Raw genomic sequence first — 26,638 nt, forward strand, 5'->3', positions numbered from 1 at the left:
GACCTCTCGTGACGCTATGAGGAATTCTGGGAATGTCGCAGGCAATCTTTAGAACAGAACCAACTCCACCAGTATCACGGGCCTCAAGATTACACACACTCACACTCACACACGTGCGCTCCTCTCATCCCTGGCCTCAGTTGAGCTCAGTGTTTACTGCTACTGTTTAGGCAGGACTCAGATAAATATGATATTAAAGATGCTGGAGTTGTACTGCCGCTCTTAAAGAGAGAGGAAGGGGGCTTGCACAGGGGCCGGTGGGGGAAGGGGAGATGATTCCAGTCATCTGAGGCTGCTGGACATGCTCAATCTTGGCTTTTGATCAAGCAGCAGATAATCCGACATCCCAGAAACATCAGGAGAGTCCCAACTCAAACACATAGGAAACTCACAGGAACACTAGAGCCTGATTAATCAGATTTCCTGAACAAGTGGAGGTAGAACCACTGACTGGTTTGAGGATAGATTAGTCTGTTTATGTGCAGCAGTAGGGGGGAGGGAGTTGTGTCGATGTGGCTCACTCCTTATTGCAGACAGTGTTGCTGTGCAGACGTGGCTTAATCTTCTCATCTAACTGCGGTTTTATTTCCTTCTGTACAGGGACTTAAGGCAGCAGACAACGACCCCACCGCTCCTCCCTACGACTCCCTGCTCGTGTTCGACTACGAGGGCAGCGGCTCCACAGCTGGCTCCCTAAGCTCCCTCAACTCGTCCAGCAGCGGGGGCGACCAGGACTACGATTACCTCAACGACTGGGGCCCTCGCTTTAGAAAACTGGCAGACATGTACGGTGGAAGTGATGACTAGGACACACAGCCACTCCCTGAAAGATGAAAAAAAGGATGAAAAAAACATGAAAAAAGGAAAGATTTCCTGTTGATGGACATGGACAGCTTCTGATATTCCCTAAGAGAGTGACGGAACTGTGACAGAAAAGAAAACAAAAAATAAACACTGATTCAGAATTATTTTCAAAAACAACCAACCTAGGCTTATTGTTGTAGTCTACGCATACATATGCTTGTTGAAAGCTTAGGCATAGGCTGTGGTCCAGTTATGGAGGTTGTGGGAGGGAACACTGGTGGACTGTCGCCACTTGGATTGTTGGTATTGAATGCGCTCAGTTACACTTGAATTTCACAGTACAGAAGCACTGGGATATAATGTGCCTTTTTGTACATTTTTTTGGATCTAAATGATTAGTTTTATGTTCAAGGCTTTAATGGTACTGACTTTTGGAGTGATTTCAAACAAAGTATGTTACACTCTGGTATGCTTCTACATGCTTTTTTTTCTTTGGTTACACAACGCTCCTGTTTGTTGAAGATTATTTAAATAAACTACAAAGACGAAGAAATGAAGGATCATCTGTTAGCTTGGATGGAAAGAAAAACAATTAAGAACAGCACTGTACAGTACGCTAGACTTCTAGACTTTTTCACTAAAAAATTAAAATTATGCAGCTGGTTGCAAATAAAGGGAGTTATGAATCATACATTTGTAGCAGATTTGTTTTTCTTTTTTTTCTGAAGTGATGTAGTATTTTACAAAAAAAAAAGAAGGTTTTGGTCTAATCTATGTACACTTCATTTGCCTTAGTCATCATCTGATATTTTCAACTTCACTGTAAAAAGATGTGTGTACATAATGTTTTTTTTTTCTTTATCTTTTTCTTTTGATGTAGTATATGAAGAAGTGCAAAAAGTTCCAAACCTGTAAATGTATAATTTGGACTACAAATTCAAGTTTTTTGCATGTTTTTATCTTTTCATGACAACAAAAACGCAAACTGTTGTTTCCCAAATTTATTTACAAAGTGAAAAAAAAAAATAAAAAATCTGGGTGACATTAAATGTGTAGAAGTTAAGAGAGTTTTTGTATAAAATGTGGGAAAAAAACATTAATAAAAATGGAAAAGTAGTGATCTCGTCAGCACAACTGTTGAATTTGTACCAAAAAGGGGTTGGTGGGGTGGTGTGGGATGACATGCTAGGCACTAATTACTGAATCAGCTTTAAGACTGGAAAATGTTTTGGACTTAAGCCTTGAGGATAACCATGTGTACTGGAAAACAAATTATCCATCTCTGACCCCAACCATCCAAATAAAATGCTAATTTTGGAGCTAAAAACTAAACTGCCTCTTTATTTATTTTGTTTTTACTCAAACTCAGCATTGTTGCAGAGGCGTAATTAGATTGCGAATTGTGCAATCTATCTCAAAGGACAACAGCTTTAAACAAAAAAATAGTTAATTGTACAATGTTTTACCAGAGGGGAGAATAAATCATTTATACCCTTATTTAATTGTTTGCAAACATTGTACACAAGAGAAATGCTTTAGGCATACATACAATTCTTGATAAGTTGTGTGGCTTGCAGGCTAAGAAGTCAACATTAAGCTCATTCTGTAACACTGTTCTGAAGCCAAGTCGAGGTCAAAAGCTTATGGAAATGCCAAATCCATCCTGCACCTGTCTGCTATCAGCCATGTGTACTGTAAAGTACTGTAGGTCAGATTGGACTTGACCTCAAAATGAAGAATGCCTCCAAAAAGTGCCTCGAGGAGGTCTGCATGTATCTGCTGAGACGTGGCAAGATGGAGACAAGATTGATGTGTGTGTGTGTGTGGTAACGATCTGTTCAGCCGTAGTGTGTGTGGTGAATCTGGATGATGAAAGTCACAGAACGTGGGCCGTTTAGCCTTCACCTGCCCTTCTTTTGCCCTCTCTCCTCTATCACTGTGGGACTTATAATTCACAGAGGCACCACTGGCACCCAGTTGAATAGATATGGACATGGCTTATTAATTCAACCAGATTAGACGGGAGCAAGTTTGGTTTTGTAGTCCTCACACAAAACGCAGTGAATGTCTATTAGAGAATAACCAGTGAACCGTACCTGCCTTTTGTTTTTCAGCTGGTGTAATCAGTGTCGCTGCTCTGTGTTAATCAGTTCCACATCCTGTACCACTTTGAGAACACCAGCCATTTTCATACATCCTCCTGCATTAGGAGAGGAGTTATTTATATAGAGTAGATTTCAAGTGACCTTGTCTGGTACCTATCACTTATCTCAGAGAATGCAAAGCTGTGCATTCCATTTGCCAGAAGCAACATGGAATTGTACGTCGCCCAGTCGGGTGAAATGTTAAACAACAAACTGTCTGACCTCGAGGTGTTGTTTCAACTGCAGCTGAGACAGATTGGTTTTGCCAAATCACTTCCTTTTACTTTGAGGTTTTCAAACCAGACGGCTGGTTTGAATGCATTTCCTTTTTTGTACTTCGCCAATAGAAGCGTCACACAACTTAAACCTTTGCCTAACTGTTTTCTTTGCTTGGATCTTTTGTCAGGCACAGATGTGGTTAGTGACTCAACATCTCAAAAGGGCTTCATCAAATCCTTTTTATGGCTTAGATGTGCCCAACGTGCCCAAAGAACTGTGATGGCCTTTCAGAGGAAGATTTTACAACAGAGTAGTTAGAGATTTTGGGAAATTTGCCAGCCATGCATTTAATGAACAGATTTGAGAATGTTTTGGATCTTTTCATCTAATTGTCAGCCAGAAAATCCCAAATGTTGAACTATTGCTTCAAATTATACACAAAAGATGGATTGTTTAAGAGTTGAAGCATAGTGCTACAGTGTACATTTGTCCAGTTGTTAATACTGCCTGCTCCCCATCTTAAACTCCTCTGCAGGCTCTCCCAACCTGCCGTATTGTCATCTTGATGTTCAGATTGCTCCCACGGGTTCATCTCCACCAAGCAGTCAAGTCCTGTTTTATTTTTAACCCTCAGCAAGGAGAGAAAAAAAATGATATTCCAGCACTGCACTTCAATTTCAAAACATGGATTATCCTCGAAGGAAAGCTGGCAACCTAAGAGAGCCCAGGACATAAAGGCAGCCGCTGCACAGCTCCTTCACTATCCACACCCCAAACATACAGCTGTGTGCCGACATCGAGTGTTGTTAAACAATGCAAGAGAGTCTGCTCGAGTGACACTGGAATACATTTTTTGGGAAATTTAAGGACAGTGCATTTTGAGGATTATAATCATTGACATTGACTGACTGAGCGGTAATTGGAATGACTATTTTATGAGAAGCACATTTTCATAATTTATTTGCCATATGGTCCAGCAAGGATGGGTGAAATAATTGCTCAAAAAAGTATCTCATTTGCACATTTTAGCTAGCTGACAAAAAAAATAGTAATGCAAGGGAATGTGATTATGCAGAACATTATTCACAAAGCTAATTAAGTTGGATGGGAATGACATGGGTTTCATCTGCCAGTTTATGTCTGACATACGAAAAACACATTTAAAAAAAGACCTCAGAACACTCAGAAATACAAAATCAGAAAAATAAATAATGCATGTGCTATCATTTGTTGGCTAGCAGTGTGAGCTTGGTTGTATCCTTCTGGCTCACGGGTGCACATTGCATTCCAGTGACTCCATATCTTTTCCCATTAGATACGGCAGTATGTGCATTGGCACATTATTGGTTTTGTTTTTATCTGAAATATTAACTGCAAATGCGAGGAGGAACTCAACTTATAACCTCCGAGTACTCCCAAGGTGTTCTCTTTGGAAAATGGCTGCAGATTGCTGTTCTTACAAGCACCCCAGGGCCCCTTTTATTGAGTGTGAAACAATGCTTTCACCAACACCCCCTGACCATCGCAGATTTACTAGACACAGCCATCCTCAGCTCCTCAGTGTGTGTGTGTGTGTATGTGTGTGTGTGTGTGCGTGTGTGAGTGTGTGTGTGTGTGTATGCACGTGTGCATGTGGATGGCTGAGCAAGTGTCACAGATCCACCCAGCTACCGTGGGGGGACTGTCAGTAAACATGCAGAATACAGACTAGAATCCGATGCAAAACCAGCTTCTAAGTTATGCTGCTCCTGACCTTTGGTGGACATTGGGAAGATGGATGCTACCAAGGCTATCGATAGAAATTTCTGGCCCGCAGCAGCAAGAGCATATTTCTTACGGTTTCCCAGTCCTTCCATGCTACCTTCGAATGAATAAGTAAGTAGGCTGGATGACAGAAAGTGCACACACAGGGCTCATGCAGACTTCAATGTATTTGTGTATAGACCTAGTCACTTGCGTAGAATCAATCAATTTCATTTCTACAGTGTTGCCCTCTAAGTTTAATGTTAGATCAATTTGTTTGGATTGCTTCACCCACAGAGACTGGAAGGGACTTGTTCTTGAGTCCCAGGTCTTTGTGTGGTGATCACATCAACATCCAGCCTTGATCTACAGCTCCCTGTGTTCTCACTGACTGCCGGCAGATATCTCTCGAATGGCTCACCCTCTGTTTCAGCAGATATTGTTCTGCCTCTGTCCGCGATACTGATTTATCAGCTCTCATTTATCAGGCCCCATCCTGCCATCATTCTCAGTCCACACACAGTCGTGACACTGTGGTCACAGAACTGGGGGAAGAGTGAGGTGGGAAGGGTGGGGCGCACTGAGACGAAAATAATGAACGCTCTTTCTTTCATAAGATGCATATCGGCTGAGCATGAGATTTCAACTTGTATATGAGCGTTCAATGTCACTTTCTGCTGCCTGCGAGTGCACGGAAGGAATTTCTCATCTCGCTGTGGTTTTTCTTGCATGAATGGTTGATGTGTTCCACAAAAGGACATGTAATCATAAACCATGCACACACATTTACACCCAGGTCATCTCTCTCTTTTTCTCTCTGTTTCTATTCTTCTGTCTCACACACACACATGCACTTATCTTCTTTATCACAATTCGAAAATGACAACAGCAAAAAATATTTACATTAAGCAAAAGCAAATGGCAACTAAAGCTGCAAAGATTAATCAATGAGTTGTAAGCTATTAAATTAATCGCTAACTATTTTGATAATCGATTAATTGGTTTGTGTAATTTTTTCTGGAAAAAAAGGGAAATATTCTCTGATTCCAGCTTCTTAAATTATTACTTAATTATTTTCTAATTTCCTCTCTCATCTATCACAGTAAACTGAATATATTTGAGTTGTGGACAAAATAAGACACTTAAGGACGTCATCTTGGGCTTTGGGATACACGTTTCAAAAAAAATCCACAGATTAATCAACAATGAAAATCATCGTTAGTTGCAGCCCTAATGGCAACTGTGCACTCTAGAGATATATATTTTTTATTGTCCTTTGAAAGAAAACATGCAAAAATGGAGTGAGGAAAATAGAATGGCACAGAAAGAGTGGGGAAACAAAGACTCCCCCGAGAGCCATTCATGCTTTTAACATTCCATCACCCTCTTGTCATTAAGGCTTAATGTCCCTTGGCCACTTCCACACAATAACTTGATAATGTCTTCCAATGAGAACAAATATGTTACCGTTCTTGTGGTCTTCCAATGGACTAGTGAGGGACTTCCATGATCAGTGGCTAATAAATGTGCTGAAGGATAGATGGCCCCGAGATCAATGTGCAGCTGATTGTACAACTGGGTCGTTATATTATTGTCTGTATGAAGGAGAAAAGAGGCCACTGGGTAGGCCGGTCTTTCCTGTCTACTGACTCTATTGTAGTCACCCATTCGTATGGATAGCCGAGGGCCAGGGTGACAAGCCATCAGCCAGGCAGGAGAAAAACTCCAGAGCACGGTCAGTCTAAAGAACATCAGCTTTCATTCACACATCGTCAAAGAATGGGAGATGTGAGCGCACATCAATTATTATTATTATGTGTTTTAATCAGCCTATTATTTGTAAGACATGTAAAATGCATAAAATACATGAATTACAGCTCATTACTGTAATATAGAGATGAATTAGCAGCTGAAAATCATTAGTCAACTCTGACATATATGTCAAACCATCCTCTGTGCTTGGCTAAGTAGTCATAAACAGTGATTATAAGCTCCCTTTAATCCCTTTTTACACTTTAAATTCAATTGACAAAATTCCCATGATGTACTAAACAGCTCAAACTGGTATTTCAAGCTAATATGACGTTGCGGCAGCAACTCTCAAAAGGTGTAATATAGATTTACACAGTGACTGGATGATGTTAAATGAGTTTTCATCCTAAACTGACTAATCTCTCTATGGGCCATCATTTTTACAAATGCCTTCTTCTCTTGGTTTGACCCTTTACCCTCAATTCTAAGTGGAGAGGAGCTTCAAAAGCAGGGTGGCTTATACTGGGAACATCTTTTCTCTCTGTCGCAGAAAGTTTTTACAAGCTGTGTCCTTTTGAAGTCCATAGTCCAATCACAGATTTTACTCAGGGTAGATTTCAGAAGAGTCACGTTGGGCCTTATTGCCACTGAGTCATTGTCTCTTTTGCATGTCTCTTGTGGATGGAAGAGATAAAAAAAAAAAAAAAAAAATATATATATATATATATATATATATATATATATATATATATATATATATATATCCAGTTACTGATGCACTAGATGAAATCATCAGAGAGGATGATTTATGTTGGTATACAGTCTGCACAATATAGAGCTAAATGACTTTTTAGGCTGCATCCATGGAATAAGTTTCAAATTTCTTTTACAGCTATAATAACACCTTAATAACTCCCACACTGAAGGGAGTATGCGTGTGGGAATAAAGATGTGACTGCTCCACAGTTTTTAGATGCTTAATGTGTTGCAGGAGAATATGAATTTCTTTCTCCTTTTTTCTTTTGTTTTCTGTTTTTCCACACAAGTATTTTTAGCACAGAAAAATAACAGGGCTGACTAGCAGCACAAAGAAGGACCCTAAACCAAAGCAGCGAGAGGACTGCCTCACTCGTCTTGTTTACAGCATGGAAGAATTGCATTGTGGGCAAACAAATACACGGACAGGCCAGATGCTGCCCAGTCCCAAAATGCTGAGGTAGGAGTGCAGCATGAGGCTGAAAATGAGATTATTATGGCACAGTTTACTGTCAAGATTAACCTTAACACTCTGGTAGGTTATCTACAGTATATGTACAGTATGTTTTATATCATCTTATTGGTCAAACTGTTTTTAGTACAGCACTGTCCAAAACTGCTGCCAGCTCTGTCGGGTTGGGTCTTAACCCTCTGATGATAGATTGGTGCATAGACTTGCGTACTCTCCGTTACCGACACAACTCAAGAGAAATGCGATTCAAGTCCCTCTTGAGTGCCCTTCTAGTGGATAAAATGTGATACAGGGCCCTCTAGGGCAGAGGTTCTCAATTTCTTCAGCCCAAGGACCCCTAACAAGATAGAGAATATACCGATGACCCCCTCATGTATGTCCCTTGGAATAATTTGTTGTACTGTAGCCTATTTTTTACACCTATTATAGTCTTTGTTATGTAAAAGAACAACACAAGAGAAATGTATTAGAAATATATCTGTCATGAAGAGCATCAGACGGACCCTTTCCACACCACCAAGCAGCACTACCTTCAGACTGTGACTAAATATTAGACATGTATCGAACATATTTGCACATTCTAAGAGTGATACATGTGTTAGATTAGAAAATAATTATGATGTACAAACCCATGTCCTTCTTGTGCAGAAAACATGTTGCAGTGCTTTATAGTCTGCCCTATATGCTACAGCACTTTCTTGGTGCTGGTACCCCTTTTATTTTTTTGCCCTTCAGACAGCCTGAGTCCACCACTGGATCCAGATGTCATTCAACACAACAGCTTGCTATTACAACAGGTAGTTAGTGAGAACACATTGGGTTAAGCTGTCTGAATGATTTTAATATAACTATTATATTCTAACATCTTTCTAGCCATAGAACCACATCTTAACAAAATGATGTATGCACATGATGTTTCTGATGTGAAAACAACACTGTTGTGATAGGTCTTGTAGAAAGGTGAAATAGTGACCTAGAGGGGAGTGGTCTGCAAAAGATATGGTCTTTATAGAAAATATGTAAACTAATCAAAGTTTCCTATCAAATTCCATTGACAATACATACAGGTCATTTTTTGACCAATGTTGCGCGTTAATGGGGTAGTGATACAAAAAATGGGTTTTATTAAAAAATAAAATAATAAAAAATAAATGTGTGTGATGTTAAATAACAACTTAATTGAAGAATTCATGAAATATTAAGTAATAAAATGCATAATATGCAAAGATATGAAACAAAATAATTTGCTCGGGTCACTTTTGACCCATGTTGTGCATCAGCGGGTTAAAGCCCCTACAAACCCAGGTTTTAAGAAACTATGTTTAGATGTTTTGTTTTCTCATGCAGTGTACAGACTATTTCCTCCATAAAGGAAATAAGCAGTAACAAAAGACAATGAAGACAGCAGTGCCAAAGCTAAGAAGCCCATAAACTTTTTCACTTTATAAACAAACAAAAATGTATGCCTGCCAAGATGGATAAATCATCTTCATGGCTTCAAATCCCCAAACACAGAACCCAGAACTACAAAAACACTTTATTATCAGTATGTAGAACATACTGCAAGTGGTTTTGGTCAGGTGCACAAACAATAACAATGCACAAGACAAAGGCACAACAATGCAAGTGTGCCTTTTTATATTGCTGTTTAAATATTGTTGTCTGGCTGCAGTATGCAGAGCAAGACAGCCAAGAAATATGAACATGCAGTTTATATGCACAATACAGTTGTGCATGCACAGAGCCAGGTCCAGAGCCTAAACAATAAAGTATGTTTTAATGGAGTTAAGTAAACACGTAAAACCATTTATTAATCCATTAATAAAGGTCCCAGATTGAAAAAAAGTGAATTTCCATTATTTTGTACTATAAAAAAGGCAGAGGTGCCATATAAATACTGTAAAAGTATCAAAATGCTCCATCCACAGAGAAATGCACACAGCCCGTATTAAGAAACTGTGCCTTTAAACATGATGTCACAACTATAACTATACTGTATATAGGTAGAAGAAGTGCCTGGCTGCAATGATGGTGCAGAGACTCTTGAGAGTGCAGGTGTGGAAGACCCGGATACACTGACCAATCAGAGCAGCCAGAGCTTTTTCAAGAGGGGGCTTAAAGAGACAGGCGCTTAAACGGAGTGTTATGAGAAACAATATGAGAAAAATAACGTTTTTAAACATTAAAGCATGTAAACATGTTCTAGTAGAAACCCAAAAAACAACAATCTGAAAATGAGCATAATATGGGTTCTTAATTTAATTCCCTACCTTACAAATTCAATATATTTGTGACTAATTTACACAATGTCTTACGGTCTAATGACTCCCTTTACATCACGTTTCCTTGTTCAATTAGAAAGCACTTCTGCAACAATAAAAAAAACTAATTCTGATTTAGTGTATAATATGGCAGAGGTGATGCCCACCATTAACACAGAACATAACAATTGCAGCTCATTATCTTCATGTATAGACACCACAGCTGAGCCGGTCATTGTAAATGCAACTCCACGTGTACGTTTCATTGATTTCCTTCATTTCAATATGGACTACAAATTGTATCACTGCAGCTGAAAATGCATTTTGGCTTCAGACACGCTTTACAACCAGAGTGAAAATACATCAATAACAAGGTATCAAAGGACTAAGACATCAATTGGATATGAGGCAGAGATCAATAATTAATTTAATATAACACACCACAGTTTGAGATCCGTTACTGCCCATTAGTGTCTTAAATAGGAACCATTGAGATGTCATTAAGACACATTAGTGTTGAAATGACTATGCAAAGCCAATGATTTCTTGGTGCAGTTGGATGGGAGCTATGTCATTAAACATTCATATGCAAAACAGGCTTTCAAAAGAATCCTAACCCCATTTCTACATAAATAATCTAAACATGTTATTATAACACAAGTCAATCTACCTGGAAAGATTTTGAAGTGTGAGTTAGAAGCGGAGGATATTGCCACCCTGTCAAGGAACAGCAATGTACAATGATATGGTAGCATGACCTTGTTATCCCGGCGTCTCAATGTGCGCTCCAACACCATTAATGGCATGATATTGGGATCAATCACACTATATAATAAGAAAAAGGTGAAGCTTGTCTCAGTCCTTCACCTGATTTCCTCTTTTACCTGCATCTCTGTTCTATTTTTTTCTGTCTGCTTTCTGATTCACGCGGCTAGTTTTATAGTTTCATTGTACCGCAGTGGGTTTCAGCAATGATCGATATGTCTTACCCCACATTTCTGAGTTTATTTGTGGATTTGTTTTTATGGAGATGTAGTTGTCATTTTGAGACTTAGAGCAACCTGTCATAGTATAACTCATCAGACCTACTGTGGCTTCCAGTGGCAGGTCACTAATGAGTGCTTGGAAGGAAGGACACTTGTACACAAAAAACGTGGATATTCAGAAAGAAAGACACTGTGTTCAGCTGCAACTAGAATTTGCAATCAAAATTCAAATTAGGGTATCTAACTTGGGGACTATCTTCTCTGGGGAAATTATCCTTCATGTTCTGTGTGTTCAGCACACAGACACAAATGTGTGTACTATGTATATTTAATGTATCTTACAAAAGAAGAGAGACAGAAAAGAGAATACCCGTAAAATAATTTAATCTCTTTAGACAAAAATCTCCACCAGTTTTAAAATGAGCCATTGTACAACGCCGCAGATAATCTGATCTCCAACTGAATGCACACAGTGAAATAGCTTGAAGTACACTATAGGAATTCCATTTAATAAAGTACATTGTATGCATGTAGGCATGAATATTTATCTTTATTTATTAATTTGTTTGCTTGCTTCTTTGCATATGTATTTCATATTTTGCAAAGCCTCTGCTTCCTGTCCTGACACCCAAGAAGGACATGAGCAGAATGATAATCTCTGCAGCTGATGAGCACGTTCGGAGGAGCATTGAATAACACACGGGTGGATATCTATCATCATTGCTGGACTATTGGGCACAACCTTATCAAGGACGACATTCATGTTTACACACTGGAAATTACCTCAGATGAATATATGAAATGGCTTTCTCTGGTGCATTGCTCCCGCTTCACTGATAATAAAGTGTTACAGCTATAGATGACATCGGGAAAAACATTGTCTTAAACCCCTGACACAATGTCATAAGGAGAAAAGCACACAAGTTTTAGTTATGGTTGCATGTAAATACAGAAAAATAACTATTCATTTAGATGCAGATGTATGCCTTCATTAGTAAAATGCATTTCCCATATAGTAGGTGGTAGTATTAGGGTTAAAGTATCTCCATATGGTTTAGAATTAACCATATGGAGACACCTGCACTTTCCATGGCATAAAGGCTATAATGATAGGACACTCAGATTGTTAATGCTAATGATGGAATTGAAAGAGCAAAAAAAAAAAAAAAAAAAAAAAAAAAACATTTCAACATACATTGTAGCCTGGAAATCCAGACCCAAATCCGAAAGATTAAGGGTCTGGTATTGACTAATGAAAATGGCCCAACTCGAGGGGTGGCACCAAGCATGCATTTGAAAATCTCACTGCACGCAATTGGATAACACTACGACCAATCACAACAATACACGGGGTGAAGTATCCAGAACCCCATACGCTTAGCTACCAGCAGAGCTAACTGGTAGATCAAACTGTCGTCATCTGTTTAGTTCGCCTCTGGCCCGCCTATATCAGATACCCCGATGTGATTGGTGCAGCTCGGCTACAAGGGCATAGTTAATGAGCATCATTACTGAATGCCAGAGTGACTCGCTGAGCAAATTCAAATTGTGCTCTCACAAGAACTCTGGATTTCCAGGGTACACACATTGTACAATGTGTTATATTGTGACTATATGATTAGTATGATCCCTTCTTCAATATAGTCTAGTCGGTTGATTCAGAATTACTTTGGAATTGTTGTTGCTGTAGCTAACAGGAGATAACTGGCTACATTCGGCAACAGTTGCTGAGCTTGCTTGCATGCATAAGACAGACGTGGGCCAAAAGTAAGGGGGTCATGTCAACGCTACTGTCATGAAACATGACACTAAAGTGGTGGAATGAAATAAAATAGGACAAAATAAACCTGCGAATGGGAAAAATATGATTTTGTTTTTCACACAATTTCTACAATTTAATAAAAATTAACTCCAAATAATGAGTTAAGAATAAAGAGTTTCATAAATGTGTATTTTACAAAAATGTGATTATTTATTTCATATTTATTTATCTAATATTGAACACTTTGGGGTTTCATAAGTACGTACCATGGGCATCAAGCAGTGTACAAAGGCTATTATCTAAATGGAGTAATTGATGTGAGAATCGACTGGCTACATTCCACCAGTAACCCTGCAGTGTTTGGCAGGAAAAACACATCTTCCTCTGAGGTTTGATCATTCACCATATGAAGGAGAGAGGAGGACTGAGGGCCCTTAAGCAAAGGCACTCTCCTCTTTTTGCCAATACCAGCAGTCTGCATCTCCCTGTACCCAGAGAATGCAGTATTAAGGTGGACACAATCCTTTTGTGTTTCAGACACTGGGATGGCTGCCAGGACTTGCAAGGACTGATTGGCGAAGAGAGGGGAACCTTTGGATGTGTGTTGGTGGGATGCAAAACCAATAGGAGCTCCTTTTATTTGAGAGGACACCCACAGACTCCGGTGAGAGATGCGCTGCCTACAAAGCTGGAGGTGGAGAGAAGAAGAAAAAAAGGCAAAGGAAAAAATGTAGATTATTTGCCCAATCTACAGAGGACACACTGTGGGATACCAGGTGTTAGAGAATCTTCTCATATCCTGCTTAGCTTTCTCAAAATAACCCAATTTAGACAATGTTATACAGCACAGGGGAATTTGCTGTTTTCAGGGCCCTCAAATAAATTAGTGAGACACGTGTACCTGCATGGCAGTGCTTACAGGGACGTTGCTGAGCATTCAGAGAGCAGGGAAACACATTAAGAGAGTTAACAAGTTGTGACTTTGGTACCAATGCCAGTTTTCACACTTTGACACAGCTTTCTTCATACAAAGTGAAAGAAAGTGAAAAAATTTTTTAAAGCCTATTTTTCTTATATATTTCCAAATTCTTCTAATTGCGAATTGCTTCAGGGTAAGATATTCCAACATACTTATAGTTAGAATGTTTTATAATTTATTATTGTGATGATTAGCAGCAATCATCACCCATTGTAATCAATGTTTATATCAACATACTGTATATGAAGTTTACAATATTTAATATCGTAACTGCTGTAAATAATCATGTAATGCCTTTAAAAACAAGCACAGGGGAACAAATTACTAACTATACTGTCTAGAGCTGGTATGAAACAAAACATGAACCTATATTTATAGGTTGAATGTGGTTGCAGAGAATGTCTTGCCTGCTTCATGGGGCCATTAATATTGCATGTCTCTTTAAACCCATGTTTTTCTACAGGTGAGCAGAGAGGTGAAGAGGCACTGACCCACTTCAATAATGAGAGACAATGAGATCCATTCGAAAGCAAGCGAGGGACGACATTTGACCATCCTTTGTGCGCAGTCTATATTTTATTCATATGGATATTAACACTGTGCTGGAGTGAAAGAAAGTGTCTCTAAAACGGTTGGCTAATTTGTGCTCTCAAAAAAACACTTTTACGGAAAAGACAAAAAGCCGGGTGATTAGTTAGGGCTCATTGGTCTCAAAGCTTGGAAACAAATGAGTAACGTTTTATACACCCCGTCCTTTCTTAAGCCCCCAACCCCCACATACGCACATACACACACCCCCCCAGCGCCACCCAAGAAGTGGTACCAGCGATTAGAGTGCCATTAGTTGAGCACAGGGGAGGTTTAGCTCTGGACTGCACCAGATTTATGATGGTGGGGGCCCACGCACCAGTGACCCTCTTCAAGTTGGCCCTTTGTAAGGTTCTGCCATAGATACAGTTAATGGATGCACACAATGAGCCTCAATGGCCCTGCAATGATGGATCTGGGGCATTGTGTGAAAAGCTCTACAGACAAACCAGGTATTCCAGGTGCCTGTCACCCAAACTTAGAAGTGGGAGGAGTGGGAGAGGAGCACACAGCACACTGCAGAAATGTTGCCGGTAACATTTGGAGAAGTATAATTGGGACACAGTATAGTATTCCTGTGTGGTGTTTTAATTGTACATAGAAGGAACAGATTGGATTAGAATCTTGCCAAGGAACTGACCCAGAAGTGTCCGCTTAAAATAATCTTACAGTATGTGCATATATATCAAGACTGGTATACACAATGTATACACAAACAGATTTGCACAAAAGTACACAAACATTCCCTACATTCAAAACACAGAATAAGCCTCCACTGAATTAGACCATAGACTGAACAAAAAACATGGGAACAAACATGTTTACTCTTTATGTCATGGACATCATTTTGTTGATGTAGAATAAAGATAATAAAACTTAATATTCAGAAAAAAACTGAATGATACAGATTATTGAATAATTATAGTCAACCTTGATATATTGGATATGATGTAAACTATGACGTGTGTTTATGTCAACATTTACTGTACAATAATGAGCATGCATTTATGTCCCATGTGTCTCAGCTGTAAGGGTTTCTTAACTTGCCATGACTCACATTTCCAGCAGATCATAATAGAAAATAAATGCCTATTTTAGTCTTATGCTTAAATAATTGTTACTCATGTGAACACATTTTGCCTTTTATAAAACCATATTAGTCAAACCCTCAAATGATACAGAACAGAAGAAGATACAGCACTACAATGAATTCTGTGGCTGATGTAATAATCAGAAAAGGCTCAAGCTGCTGTATTGAGAGGAAATAGGATGACGTCTTATGTAGGATTAAAATCAGTAAGCGTTATTTACAGCTTTGCAGTCTTACTCTAAATCACACCCAGTTAGCTGCCTCCATTTAATTCCACCACCCCATTATACTTTTTTTTACTTGCTCTGTCCCCATCAGCTCCTCATGCCAATGTGCGACCATTAGGTCTAATACAGGAGTCGTCTACTGAACTTTGCCTCCACTTAGTGTCTCATGACTGTGCTTGGTGGGTATGGTTGTCACACGTCTCTCCCTCCTCTACAGGGATGCAGCTCCTACCTGCGACGCTCACTGCAGGAGAGACGTTATGTACAAGTAGGCAGATTGTGAGCGGGATACAAAATGGAGGTTGTTGCATTGTCAGTTTGGTTACAATGCACACGGATAACTGGGCCTCACCCTCTTACATCTGTTTTGTTGTTATTGTTGCTTCCTGTTGCCTGTCACACGTCAGGTAATAATATAAGTGAAGAAATAAAGGCTGCTGTTTAATTACGATGCAGTTACAGCTATCACGTCCAGGCTCACTACAACGTTACACCGCGAGTGTGTGTATGGCCTACAAAGCTTGACATTAGTGTGGTAGTTATGATTAATGGTATGGAACTGCACCCCCATTCCATCCCATGAACTGCAGTGTCAGAGAAACGTTGTGTTGAGGTGATCTGTTTCACTACATTTCCCTCCTCCCGCCCCTCTCCAATCATTGTACACAGTGTTCTCTTCCACTCAGCAGCTTTGATCATGCTGAGATTGTTTGCTCAAGCCTGTCGTTGCTCTTTTTTTTTCTTCCAATCATTCTCAAAGCCAACAGTGTTGTCCTGAACTCTGGTGACATGGAGAAAAGGAAATCAACAATGGGCCTCATTTGCCAAACAAGCGACACAGAAATGTGTACTGAGAACGCTGCTAATAATGTGCAATCAAAAATAATGAAACTGCCAGTTAGGCTGTGGCTAATCTTTACAAACATTTGGCAAGAAGGTTTTGTGCTGTGAATCTGTTTTGGCTTCGGATTCTGACGCCTGTCAAGGCACTAAAGAAATGTCTGTCTTTCAGAGTCTTCCCAAACATTGATTAATTGGATATCATGATACTACCTTGGGTATCACATTATTTATAATTTGTTATTGCTGATCATTTAATTGAGATGTGAGACTTCCCAAAGAACCAATTTTAGCACATATCTCACATTTTCTCATCTGCTCTATATTTATTACATTTAGGGATGACAGGCTAAAACAAACAAATACTACAAGAGCACGTTTTTCGTAACCACTCCCATATGCCTGTGCATGATAAGTGTGTTTTTCAATCAGGTTCAGTAAACACATACAGCAATCAGCTCCTTTCTAAAGCCCTTCTCCTACTTTTTTTATCATCGTACAGAAACGCTGCTGCCAAGCACCTCTTTAAACCAAGTTCACGGTCACTCACTCTGAGAGAAATACCAACACTGGGTGCAACAGACAGTAATAATGAAAGAAGAATGGCAGAAAGAAAGGTCACATTGACTCCACAGCTAATCTCCATCCTCTCCAGTTAAGTATACATAGTGACTGACAAATGAGCTCCTCTCAAATACATTAACACCATAAATAAATCCGCTATTATGCATCCAATTTCAATGCTCAGTTGCCACTGTAAGCTGCAACAATATCTCGCCTTTGTATCCCACTGGGCGATCTCTCCATTAGCCCTGTGATTTGCAGTCTGATAAGTCTATCACAGGTGACAATGACAAGGAGGTCCCTCATTATACTTCATACACAACTGATATGAGCACAGCTGTGCACTTCAAACGAATTCCTGGATGTCCTTTTCGCTGCCGTTAGTCACTTTATCATCCAGACAAAATGACACCAATGAATTACAAGCCAAGGCGGATACTATAAGAGTGTGCCTCATGAATTATTCTTCACATATATTTAGCCTAAAGAGGAGAAATTGTTCCATTTAACAATGGATCTCTTCTTGTCCTAGGGACCAAGGGAACTGCCTGCCAGAAACCAGAAAACAAAAATGTAATTTGTATAATGTCATAACAATTAAAACACGTGGAGCTGAAATATAGATTTACAAGCTTCTCATCTGAACTTCAACATCTAAATGATCTTGGTATTGAAATTGTGCCATTATAACTGTAAGAGAAGCAACCTAATTTTTTTTCATTCAAGCTGCAGGTCTGCCTGACATTACAACCAGAGGGCATAAATAAGTGGATGTTCATATTTTAAAAGCAGGGAAATCAATCATATTTCCCCTAACTAATTGTGTGTGTGTGTGTGTGTGTGTGTGTGTGTGTGTGTGTGTGTGTGTGTGTGTGTGTATGTGTAGGAACAGGAAGGATCTGGCACAAAGCATATGGTTGCTCTGCCAGTCCTACTTTCACAGATTGGTAGGTGCCAGCGTAGTCAAACTGATTTCTAACATGCCATGTGTTCCAATTGTTCTCAATTTGCAGCTCCTGAAACCACAAGGAGGAAAGTAACAACCACGAAAAAAAAGGTGTGAATAGCACATTATCTTGTTGGTCTATCTTTGCTCCATCCAGATTTGTTGAGCTAAGCAGCTTAAATTGCATGTAGGGACAATGTGCCCTACAGTATGAGCCGCTTGATACTGAGGTATTCTGACAATCATCCATCTCTGTCTCTCCATTTGGCTGCAGCGTTGTGCTGACCCGATGCCTCTCCCTGCTGCATAGAGATCCAGTAGAGATAAACAGTAATTCTTCTCCAGTTCACTGGACCCACAGTTAAATTAAACAGCTAATACTCAAACTCAATGGAGTTTCTGTCCTGCAGGGACCCTGAAAAAAGCCACATGTCGAACTTAACTTTTGATGGATTGATTTTTGACCCAGAGAGACACAATAACTTTACCCTTTCCCCCATACAGTGTGCACTCCATTTTCAGTTGTGTGTGAGACGGAGAAAGTGGTGTGTGTATATGTTTAAAATGTATACAAGAAGTTCAGATTTTATCCATAAAGAGGTGTCACAGTAGCACTCTTACATACATTTGTGCACCAACAAATGTCACAAAAACATCTCTGCGTTTATAGCATATGCTTTACTCACATGGCATACTCATGTAGCTTTCTGCCAAAGTATGGCGATGAGAAAAATATATTCTGTCTGTGGTGCACCGAATCCAGATTTTTGGGGTTCAGCCGAATACCGAATCCAATGGTTAAGATTCTGCCGAATCCGAATACTACTCCCATCCTCAGTCCATTAACACAGTAAACACATGATGATGTAAACAACGTCCACAGCCTCTAAAATAGTTAAATGTAACAACTTAATGTTGAATTCACACGCTCTTTTCACCTTGTAGGAAAGGACATCGCTATCGCCAGATGAGTGACAATTTTGTTTGGCAAATTTTCGCTAACCAGTGTATGATGAAGGCATGTTGGGTGGGTGAAATTAGAAAGCCAACCTTAGCTAACGAGCAGCAGCCAGCTGTTCGGTCGCTCCGCTCCCACTGTAGGGAGAACGGCTGACAGCCCGGGAGAGGCACTGTCTGGTTACCACAAGTTTTTAGCTGTGACTGTCCTTCCTTTGCCGTACCTGGGGTTGCTGCGTTTTGGCTGCTGTCTGTGGAGTCCTTAATGCGCGGCTCGTATTTTTTCGAATGTTTCATGTGCAGGTGTTTTGGCAGCGGTGATGTTGTGTATTGTTTGGGGTCCTTGATGCCACGGGACAGATCGCCATTGCGGGTTGGGTGTGAGGCTCGGCTTGGGTTGCCTTCTTTTGGCTGGGGGTGATGCCAGGCTTTTTCTGTTAGCAAGTTCCATTTTCACTTTCTCACAGCCTACTGCATTGAACGGTCCACCTACATTACTTCGACCAGCGTAGCGCCGCAGTGCAAGCGTAGGGTTCGGTTTGGTGGAAAGAAATTCTAAGGTTCGGCAGAAACCGAACCCCGTCAAAAAACCCACTATTCGGTGTTTCGAACAGGTGTTTCTACCAAAACAACATGGAAACACAAATGTGGTTTAAGCTCACAAATTAACACATTACATCTTGTTTATTTAATCTGTACAAAAAAACAACGTTTTCCAGGGGGTTCTGGGCTGGACCATTTGTTGGCCGTGGGGAAGTTGCTTCCAACCTCAAGGTGTCAATAGTAAACTTTGGACAGAGCTGTCATCCTGTTTCTAGTCTTTGTGCTAAGCTAAAGTAACTGGCTGCTGGCTATAGTTTCATATTTACCGTACAGACATGAGAGTGGTATCGATCGGCTCATCTCAACTCAGCACGTATTTCCCAAAATGTCGAACTAATGTCTTTTAAAGATAGATTTTCTCTCCGAGCAGGAAACATGACCCACAACTAATTCATTAGACCTTTGATCACAAGTCCAAATGATGACAGAGCTAATATCAAACATACACTTTTGGCTTGTAGGACTTTTGAGATGCTTTTAAGAGATGTGTGAGGCTAGCACATTGCTGCAGTGTGATATTGTGGAAGGCTAAGACCAGAGGATCACTGGCTGAGCACTATGAGCTGCTATACTGTCTCTTTCAAAAGTGGTTGTGTGTGCACATAATGAAATCTGCCAGAAAATGAATGTGTGTGTGTATGACAAAGTATAGTCAAGTCATATGACAGTGTTGCTGTCCTGCGTTTGGGTGTGAGTGTGTATGTGAGCGTAACTTTAAGTGTCTATGAAGGTGCTTTTCCGCAGTAGTGTATGCATAACGATTCTCTCTCTCTCTCTCTCTCTCTCTCTCTCTGGCTGCTCAGCGGAGATCAGCGGAGTGTCACAGGGGAAATAAACAGCAGCAGCTCAGCAGGATGGGCCTAATTAAACATAGCGCCTTAGCACTGCAGCCAGCAGACTACTGCAGCTTGGACCAGTCTAGACCTGACTGGCCTGCCAGAAGACCCGCCGTTGCCATGATCACCGGCTGCCACCGCAAGTGAATGCCAGGGAGCAAGAAGAGGGGGAACTAGAAGGTTCTTACAGTAGCTCATCCCTGCTCTGTGCAATAGTAGAGAACTGGGCAGTGCTCAGTCAGCTCAGCAATGAGGTAGTCCTGAGGAAGTAGACCAAAAACTTTTTTTTTCATACGTTTTTGACATTTTTTCAGTTTTGTTTTTGCATTTTCCAACGTTTTAAATTGTTAAATTTTTCTTCTACACATTTTCAGCGCTTATTTCTACGTCCCATATTTTCTGATATAAAACAACAATTGAAAACGGGTCAGTTTGACCCGAAGTCAACACAAGGGTTAAGACTGGAAAAGAATCATTTAAGGCAGACAGATAACTGCGACTGAGAAGAGTTCTGGAAATTGTTTTATTCAGTTAAGTTTTATGAATTTAGATGTTACGCCTACAAACCCATGTCTATGCAGCCACACTGTGTCCAAACCCACCAAATATGTCAACGTGGTTTGTTGGGAATTGTGTATAAAGACTTAAGTTTGAATCTATCACTCAGTTCAAACATCATATATAGCTTCAATGAAGAGTTGGAACAAGGTGATACACATTAGGGCTGAACGATTAATTGCATTTGCGATAATATCGCGATATGTTAAAACGAGATTTCCTAATCGCAAAGGCTGCGATTTGGTCACATGACTCGCGAGAGCAAATCAGTCTGCACTCCGCAGAGAAAGCATCAACTACCACGATAACGCTACGCCGTACCTTGAGCTGATTTCTGTCATTCAAACAACTCTGAGTTGTAGTTTAAAACCTTTACAGACATTTTAATAAAATGAAGGGTTTTATTCGGGCTTGAGTCTATACAAGCAGTTAATGGATACAGGCACACAGAACTCAAGGCTCGGTTGGCAACGATTAGCTCTGATTAGCGGTTAGCTCCGTTATAAAGATATGGAGTGGAGGAGCTGCCACTGAGAGGGGTAACCGGCAATTTCCACTGGATGCGGAACGTCTGCGGAACGTCTCCGGAACGTCGACGGAGTCATTAGGTTTCCATTAAAGTCAATGTGTGTATTTCCACTGACTGCAGAACGTCTGCGTCCCTACTCCGTCCCAGTTCCGTCAGTCCGCAGCCCTCCGGAGCAGATACGCAGAGCTTCTATTTTTGACGGACAACGGAGAGCTCCGCAGCAATTCAGCACAATTCAGATTGTGGGGGACAGGAAGTCAAGCACAGAAACAAAATAAAACATCCGGTTACTTTTCAAAATAAAATACACCGTGCTCACGGCGGGTCATATTTTCCTGCACTACACCTTGAAAACACAGCTCAGAGTGGTTTCCCCTCTACTCCTCTGGATGGAAACAAACTGTTGTTGGTTTTGTGGTTCTGTTTATAGAAACTACATCCTGTTATATCGCGCGAACATACGTCAATTCGCGAGATCTCATGGTTGGCTGGCCGCAGCCGTTACGCAACAAATACGGACCTGGTGGGTATTGATGGACGGCGGAGCACGCAGCCGTTCCGCAGCGGAGCCGGTTCGCAGACGTTCTGCATCCTGTGGAAATCCACGGTAACAATCAGACTAATAAATGACATTCGGGGAGCTTTCACAGCAGCGTGGCCGCGGTGTTTCAACAGTTTTATTAGTACAGTTAATCCCATGGCAAGAACACCAGCAACTAGCTAACGCAACGATAGCCTCTCTGAACAAGTGCACACGGCAGCACGCAACTTCACGAAGGGGAGGGGCTGGAGGCAGATCCTCTCTGTGCACTGTAAAAAAATACACTGTTGTGTGTGTGTGTGTATATAGATATATACTATATTTTTACTTATTTAACTGTCTAGTGTGCAATTGTGTGTTCATACTATAAATTGTTATATTATTTGTTGAATAATACAGAAGACAAAGAGCTTAAAAAAATAATCGAATCGCAATCGCAATATTTGGGAAAAAAAATCGCAATTAGATTATTTTCAAAAATCGTTCAGCCCTAATACACATTATGTATGTGATATTGTCAGACAGTGTGGAATACATGAGTTTTCCTAGTGGAAAACTGCATGATAAGGAGTTAATTAGAACAACAATATCACAATGTAGACGTACTCAAGTAAACGTCCTGCATTTACAATTAAGTAAAAGTACAAAACTATAAGTATTTATTTTACAAAATATTATATTGCAGACTGATCTCATGAAGTGGCGTATGTATGACCCGCCAATTCGTATGCCATTATTGGTGTGTTATCAAGACGCATACTCGCTTTTTAGCGTGTTTATCAACGCTGTTACATTACCTTGCGATTGCGTGTGAATTGATGCCGTAGCGAGTAGTATGAAAAGGCGAAAATCCACATAGGAAGGTTAGTCAGGTTGGAGGATGGGTAAAACACAGGACTTTTTACCTTAAGTTTCCTTCGTGTCCCACGTGTGATGTTTTCCACGTTTGTTCTTTTCCTAAACCCAACCCGCATGGCGTGTCACGTTTCCTAAACCCAACCCCGTTCTTCTTTTCCTAATCCCAACCGGTTCTTCTTTTCCTAATCCCACGTGTGACGTTTCCTAAACCCAACCGTAGCCTCGCGATAACACGTAGCCTCGCGATAAGGCTGTATACAGCGTAGACATACACGCAGATAGCTCAAAATGCGTGCAGATAACACGCCACTTGGCTTTAGGAAAGTGGCGTGTATGTTTACGCGAAGTCATGATATCATGTTATATATTGATAAAGTATTATTACTGATGCATTTACCCTTTTCCCATCCAGTGGTTGTTTTCACCGTTTTGTGCTCTTTTTTTTTAAGATCGACTTTTTATTGTTATACAAATACAATTGAACAAGGTGCTCGTTTTTTAAATATATATATATATATTTTTCAGTTCAGGCACCGTTTTAAAAGTATTGTTGTATCATATTGATAAGAGCATTAAAATGAGAAAAAAATAATAGGATAAAAAGACATTTTAATCGTTTGACAGTACTAGTTGATATGTGACGTAATGTGTAAACATAGTTGTTAAATAAATGTAGTAGAATAAAAGTAAATAATTTCCCTCTGAAATGCAGTGGAAGTATTAAGTAGCATAACATGGGAATATTCTAGTTCCTTGAAAGTACAGTACTTGAGTAAATGTACTACTTTCCACCACTGCATAGTACCTTAGAAGTCAGGGAATTCTTCTACAAGTAAAAAAGCTATTATATCCGACAAAAATGTTACATGGTGCAAGTCCCACTTGCAGCACAGCATAGAGTTTGTGTAATATGTCATGAAATTGGAAGAGATGTTTCACAGGCTACTTTCTCCCACCGGTCGATGAGCAGAGAAATGTTCAACAAGAATGAAATATCAGAGCTGGCCTCATGTGATTTACAATAGCAGCCTGCAGTGAGAGCTGTGCCTGTGTTTTTTTTATTTATTTAATTTTTTAAGTCTCACAGGAAATTACGACAAGCTTTTGTGAATGTTTGTGTGAAGGTTTGAGATTGAGATGGCGGAGAGTGCCTCAGCTTAGTCCTAATGTGTTCCTGCAACAGAACTCTAAGCACTGACTCAGGTTTCTGCTCCTTCCCACTTCCTATACTGTAGACTTTCCTCCGTTATTGCATAGTACATAATAGAGGATGACAGCAGAGATGCCGGTGAGACAGAATAACATGCGGTATGGCGTTTGAATTAGACTGAAACTCACAGCATACCCTGGCATGAACGTCAGTCATCATATCTACTCAGCACCATATTCGCCATTTTTCGACCTTTTGACTCTCATGGTGTCACTTAAAATAAGCAGCTCCATCTCTAATGCTACTCTTAAACCACTCATACTTGCCAGAGAGAGAGGGCGGAAGCTCATTCCCAGTGTGATGTTTATCTGACATTTTCCACTGGCCCGTGACTCAATGGGCTGTGATTGCTAGCAGAACACATCGGGCTAGCAGGGGCTCTCCCAGTGTTGGCTGCAGGGCATCACTTACTGGATGCTGCATTCCTGCATCCTCGCTCACACAAGAGCCAGCAATGACAAAATATTCCACCAGAATTAAGAGGGGGGGGGAGGAACTCTCATTTCCTGCATCTGCATTGTGTGCGTGTTTGTTCTGAATGCATTCATGTGCATCTGTGCTTTTATTGTCCTGGCGAGCACGCTGTGTATCCTGTGGTGTCTAAATCCAGGGCCAAAATGATTTAGTTTCTCTAAATTAATAATTCACACTATCAAATGATTTTTCCTCCAAAAAATGCCCTCCTTGAGTACTCAGACAGTGATTAAGACACACAAGAGATTATCAAAACCAGGGAGGTGGTCATACAGTGCATCGGGAAGAGTACAGCTGTCTCTTGCAACTACACTGCCCTAGAATGGAGAGATACTGACAAGTGTGAGCTTCAGCTGTGGAAACCTTTTACTAGTTACAGAATGATGATAATTACTTTAAGATTTTAGCTTTCATTCTAACTCTTCTGATCCTCTCACTGCTCGCCTATTTAATGTCGGGCATTGAGAAGCTGTACAGCTCCCCTGAGATGATTCTTAATCAAACAAAATGTATAAAAATCAATTTCCCATTTTCATTTTTTGTATTATTAATTTCAGCTACTGGCTTGTACTTCAATACTGTCTAATGACCATGTCTCTGAAAATAGATTCCGGATAATGATATGTTCCCCATTGAATGCCATCTTCTGATTGGTAACAAGCCGTAGTGCTGTATCGTATAAGATAAAAGTCTTAGTCATGTAACATGCTAAATGAAGATCTGCAGCCTGCAAGTACAGGTATAGCACAGAAGCAACCTTGGAGAAACTTGCCTAAGTAGGAGCTATGTTGCGGCGTAATGGCCAGATGTCCTGAAACAGCAGGCGTGGATGGCACTCCTCCATATTCATATTTCACATTCATTCATGTTTCACAGTGGAAGTGTGATTAGCATACATTTCATGTCACATCCACCTGCTAACTTATTTCAAGTTTTATACCACACTGGTTACTTTAACAACCCTTTCACCAAAACCCCAAAAAGTGAAGTTTAATGATTCCAGATGTTGCACACTAATGTATTTGGTAATTGTATATGCTGTGTGGGTTTCAGAGCATTTTGATGATCATATTAAGATATTTTAGAGCAGGCAGCACAGAAAAGGCAAAATAAACATTTTGTGAAGGGTATTTCCTTGCCCTTGATTCAGAACAGAACAGCTTAGGGTCATTGCTTTTCAAAACCACAAAGCCTCTTATAATCAGAGCCACATGTGGGCCGGGGGCAGAGTCTGGTCACCAAAAATCAGCAGTGTTAACAACCTAAAGCATTAGCCTTGACACCTTTTCCATCACTTTGTTTGTCTGCTTTCAGAAGAACGTCCACAGATGATATTTCACAACCTCCCCCCCCACCCATCATTCATTCCTGTGGCTGGCTCTCTGCGGACACAAATTACCTGAGCGCAGGGCTGCCTGCATGTGCTCTGAGTCCGCGATTTTACATTGCAGTGATGAATAGATAATACAAATAATACATTATGTAACTGCTCTTTACAGCAAAGATGACAACAAATGGCGTAATCAGAGTGTAGGTATGGATACATTCTTACCAGATGACACCAAAGCAGTAATCAATTACAACATTTGAGAACATGATGAATCTATTGCACACATTTCACAAAATCCCAGTGAAAGCTAAACATTGAATATAGGATCCTCCTAAACAATCCGTAATCAAGGATATAAACTTATTTATTACAATTTAAAGCCATTTCAAATAACATATTTTCAAATTCCTGTATAAAAACCCTGTTTCCTATTTTTTCTTTGTCTTTATACATGTCCAATTCATTTTATATTTTATATAATCAAATTGAGAATAAATGTCTTATTTGTGTGCACATGATAACCAACCCTATTAGAATCACAGAACTCAGTGATCCATAATACTTTACAAAACTATTAATAAGGCTATGGCTTTATATTTCTAAATCTGT

General features: G+C 40.1%; 1 protein-coding gene across 1 annotated transcript in view; it reads left to right on the forward strand.

Moving 5' to 3' along the window:
* The window catches only part of cdh2 (cadherin 2, type 1, N-cadherin (neuronal)), a 62,083-nt gene extending 59,947 nt beyond the window's left edge, over window positions 1-2,136 (forward strand). Inside the window, exon 16 of the mRNA XM_031294197.2 lies at window positions 601-2,136. Coding sequence (XP_031150057.1) covers window positions 601-807 — 207 coding nt within the window. The 3' untranslated portion in view covers window positions 808-2,136. The remainder of the gene's footprint in view (window positions 1-600) is intronic.
* Window positions 2,137-26,638: the final 24,502 nt, after the last annotated feature.

Source organism: Sander lucioperca, chromosome 9 (genome assembly GCF_008315115.2).
Source record: "Sander lucioperca isolate FBNREF2018 chromosome 9, SLUC_FBN_1.2, whole genome shotgun sequence".
NCBI classification, from domain to species: domain Eukaryota; kingdom Metazoa; phylum Chordata; class Actinopteri; order Perciformes; family Percidae; genus Sander; species Sander lucioperca.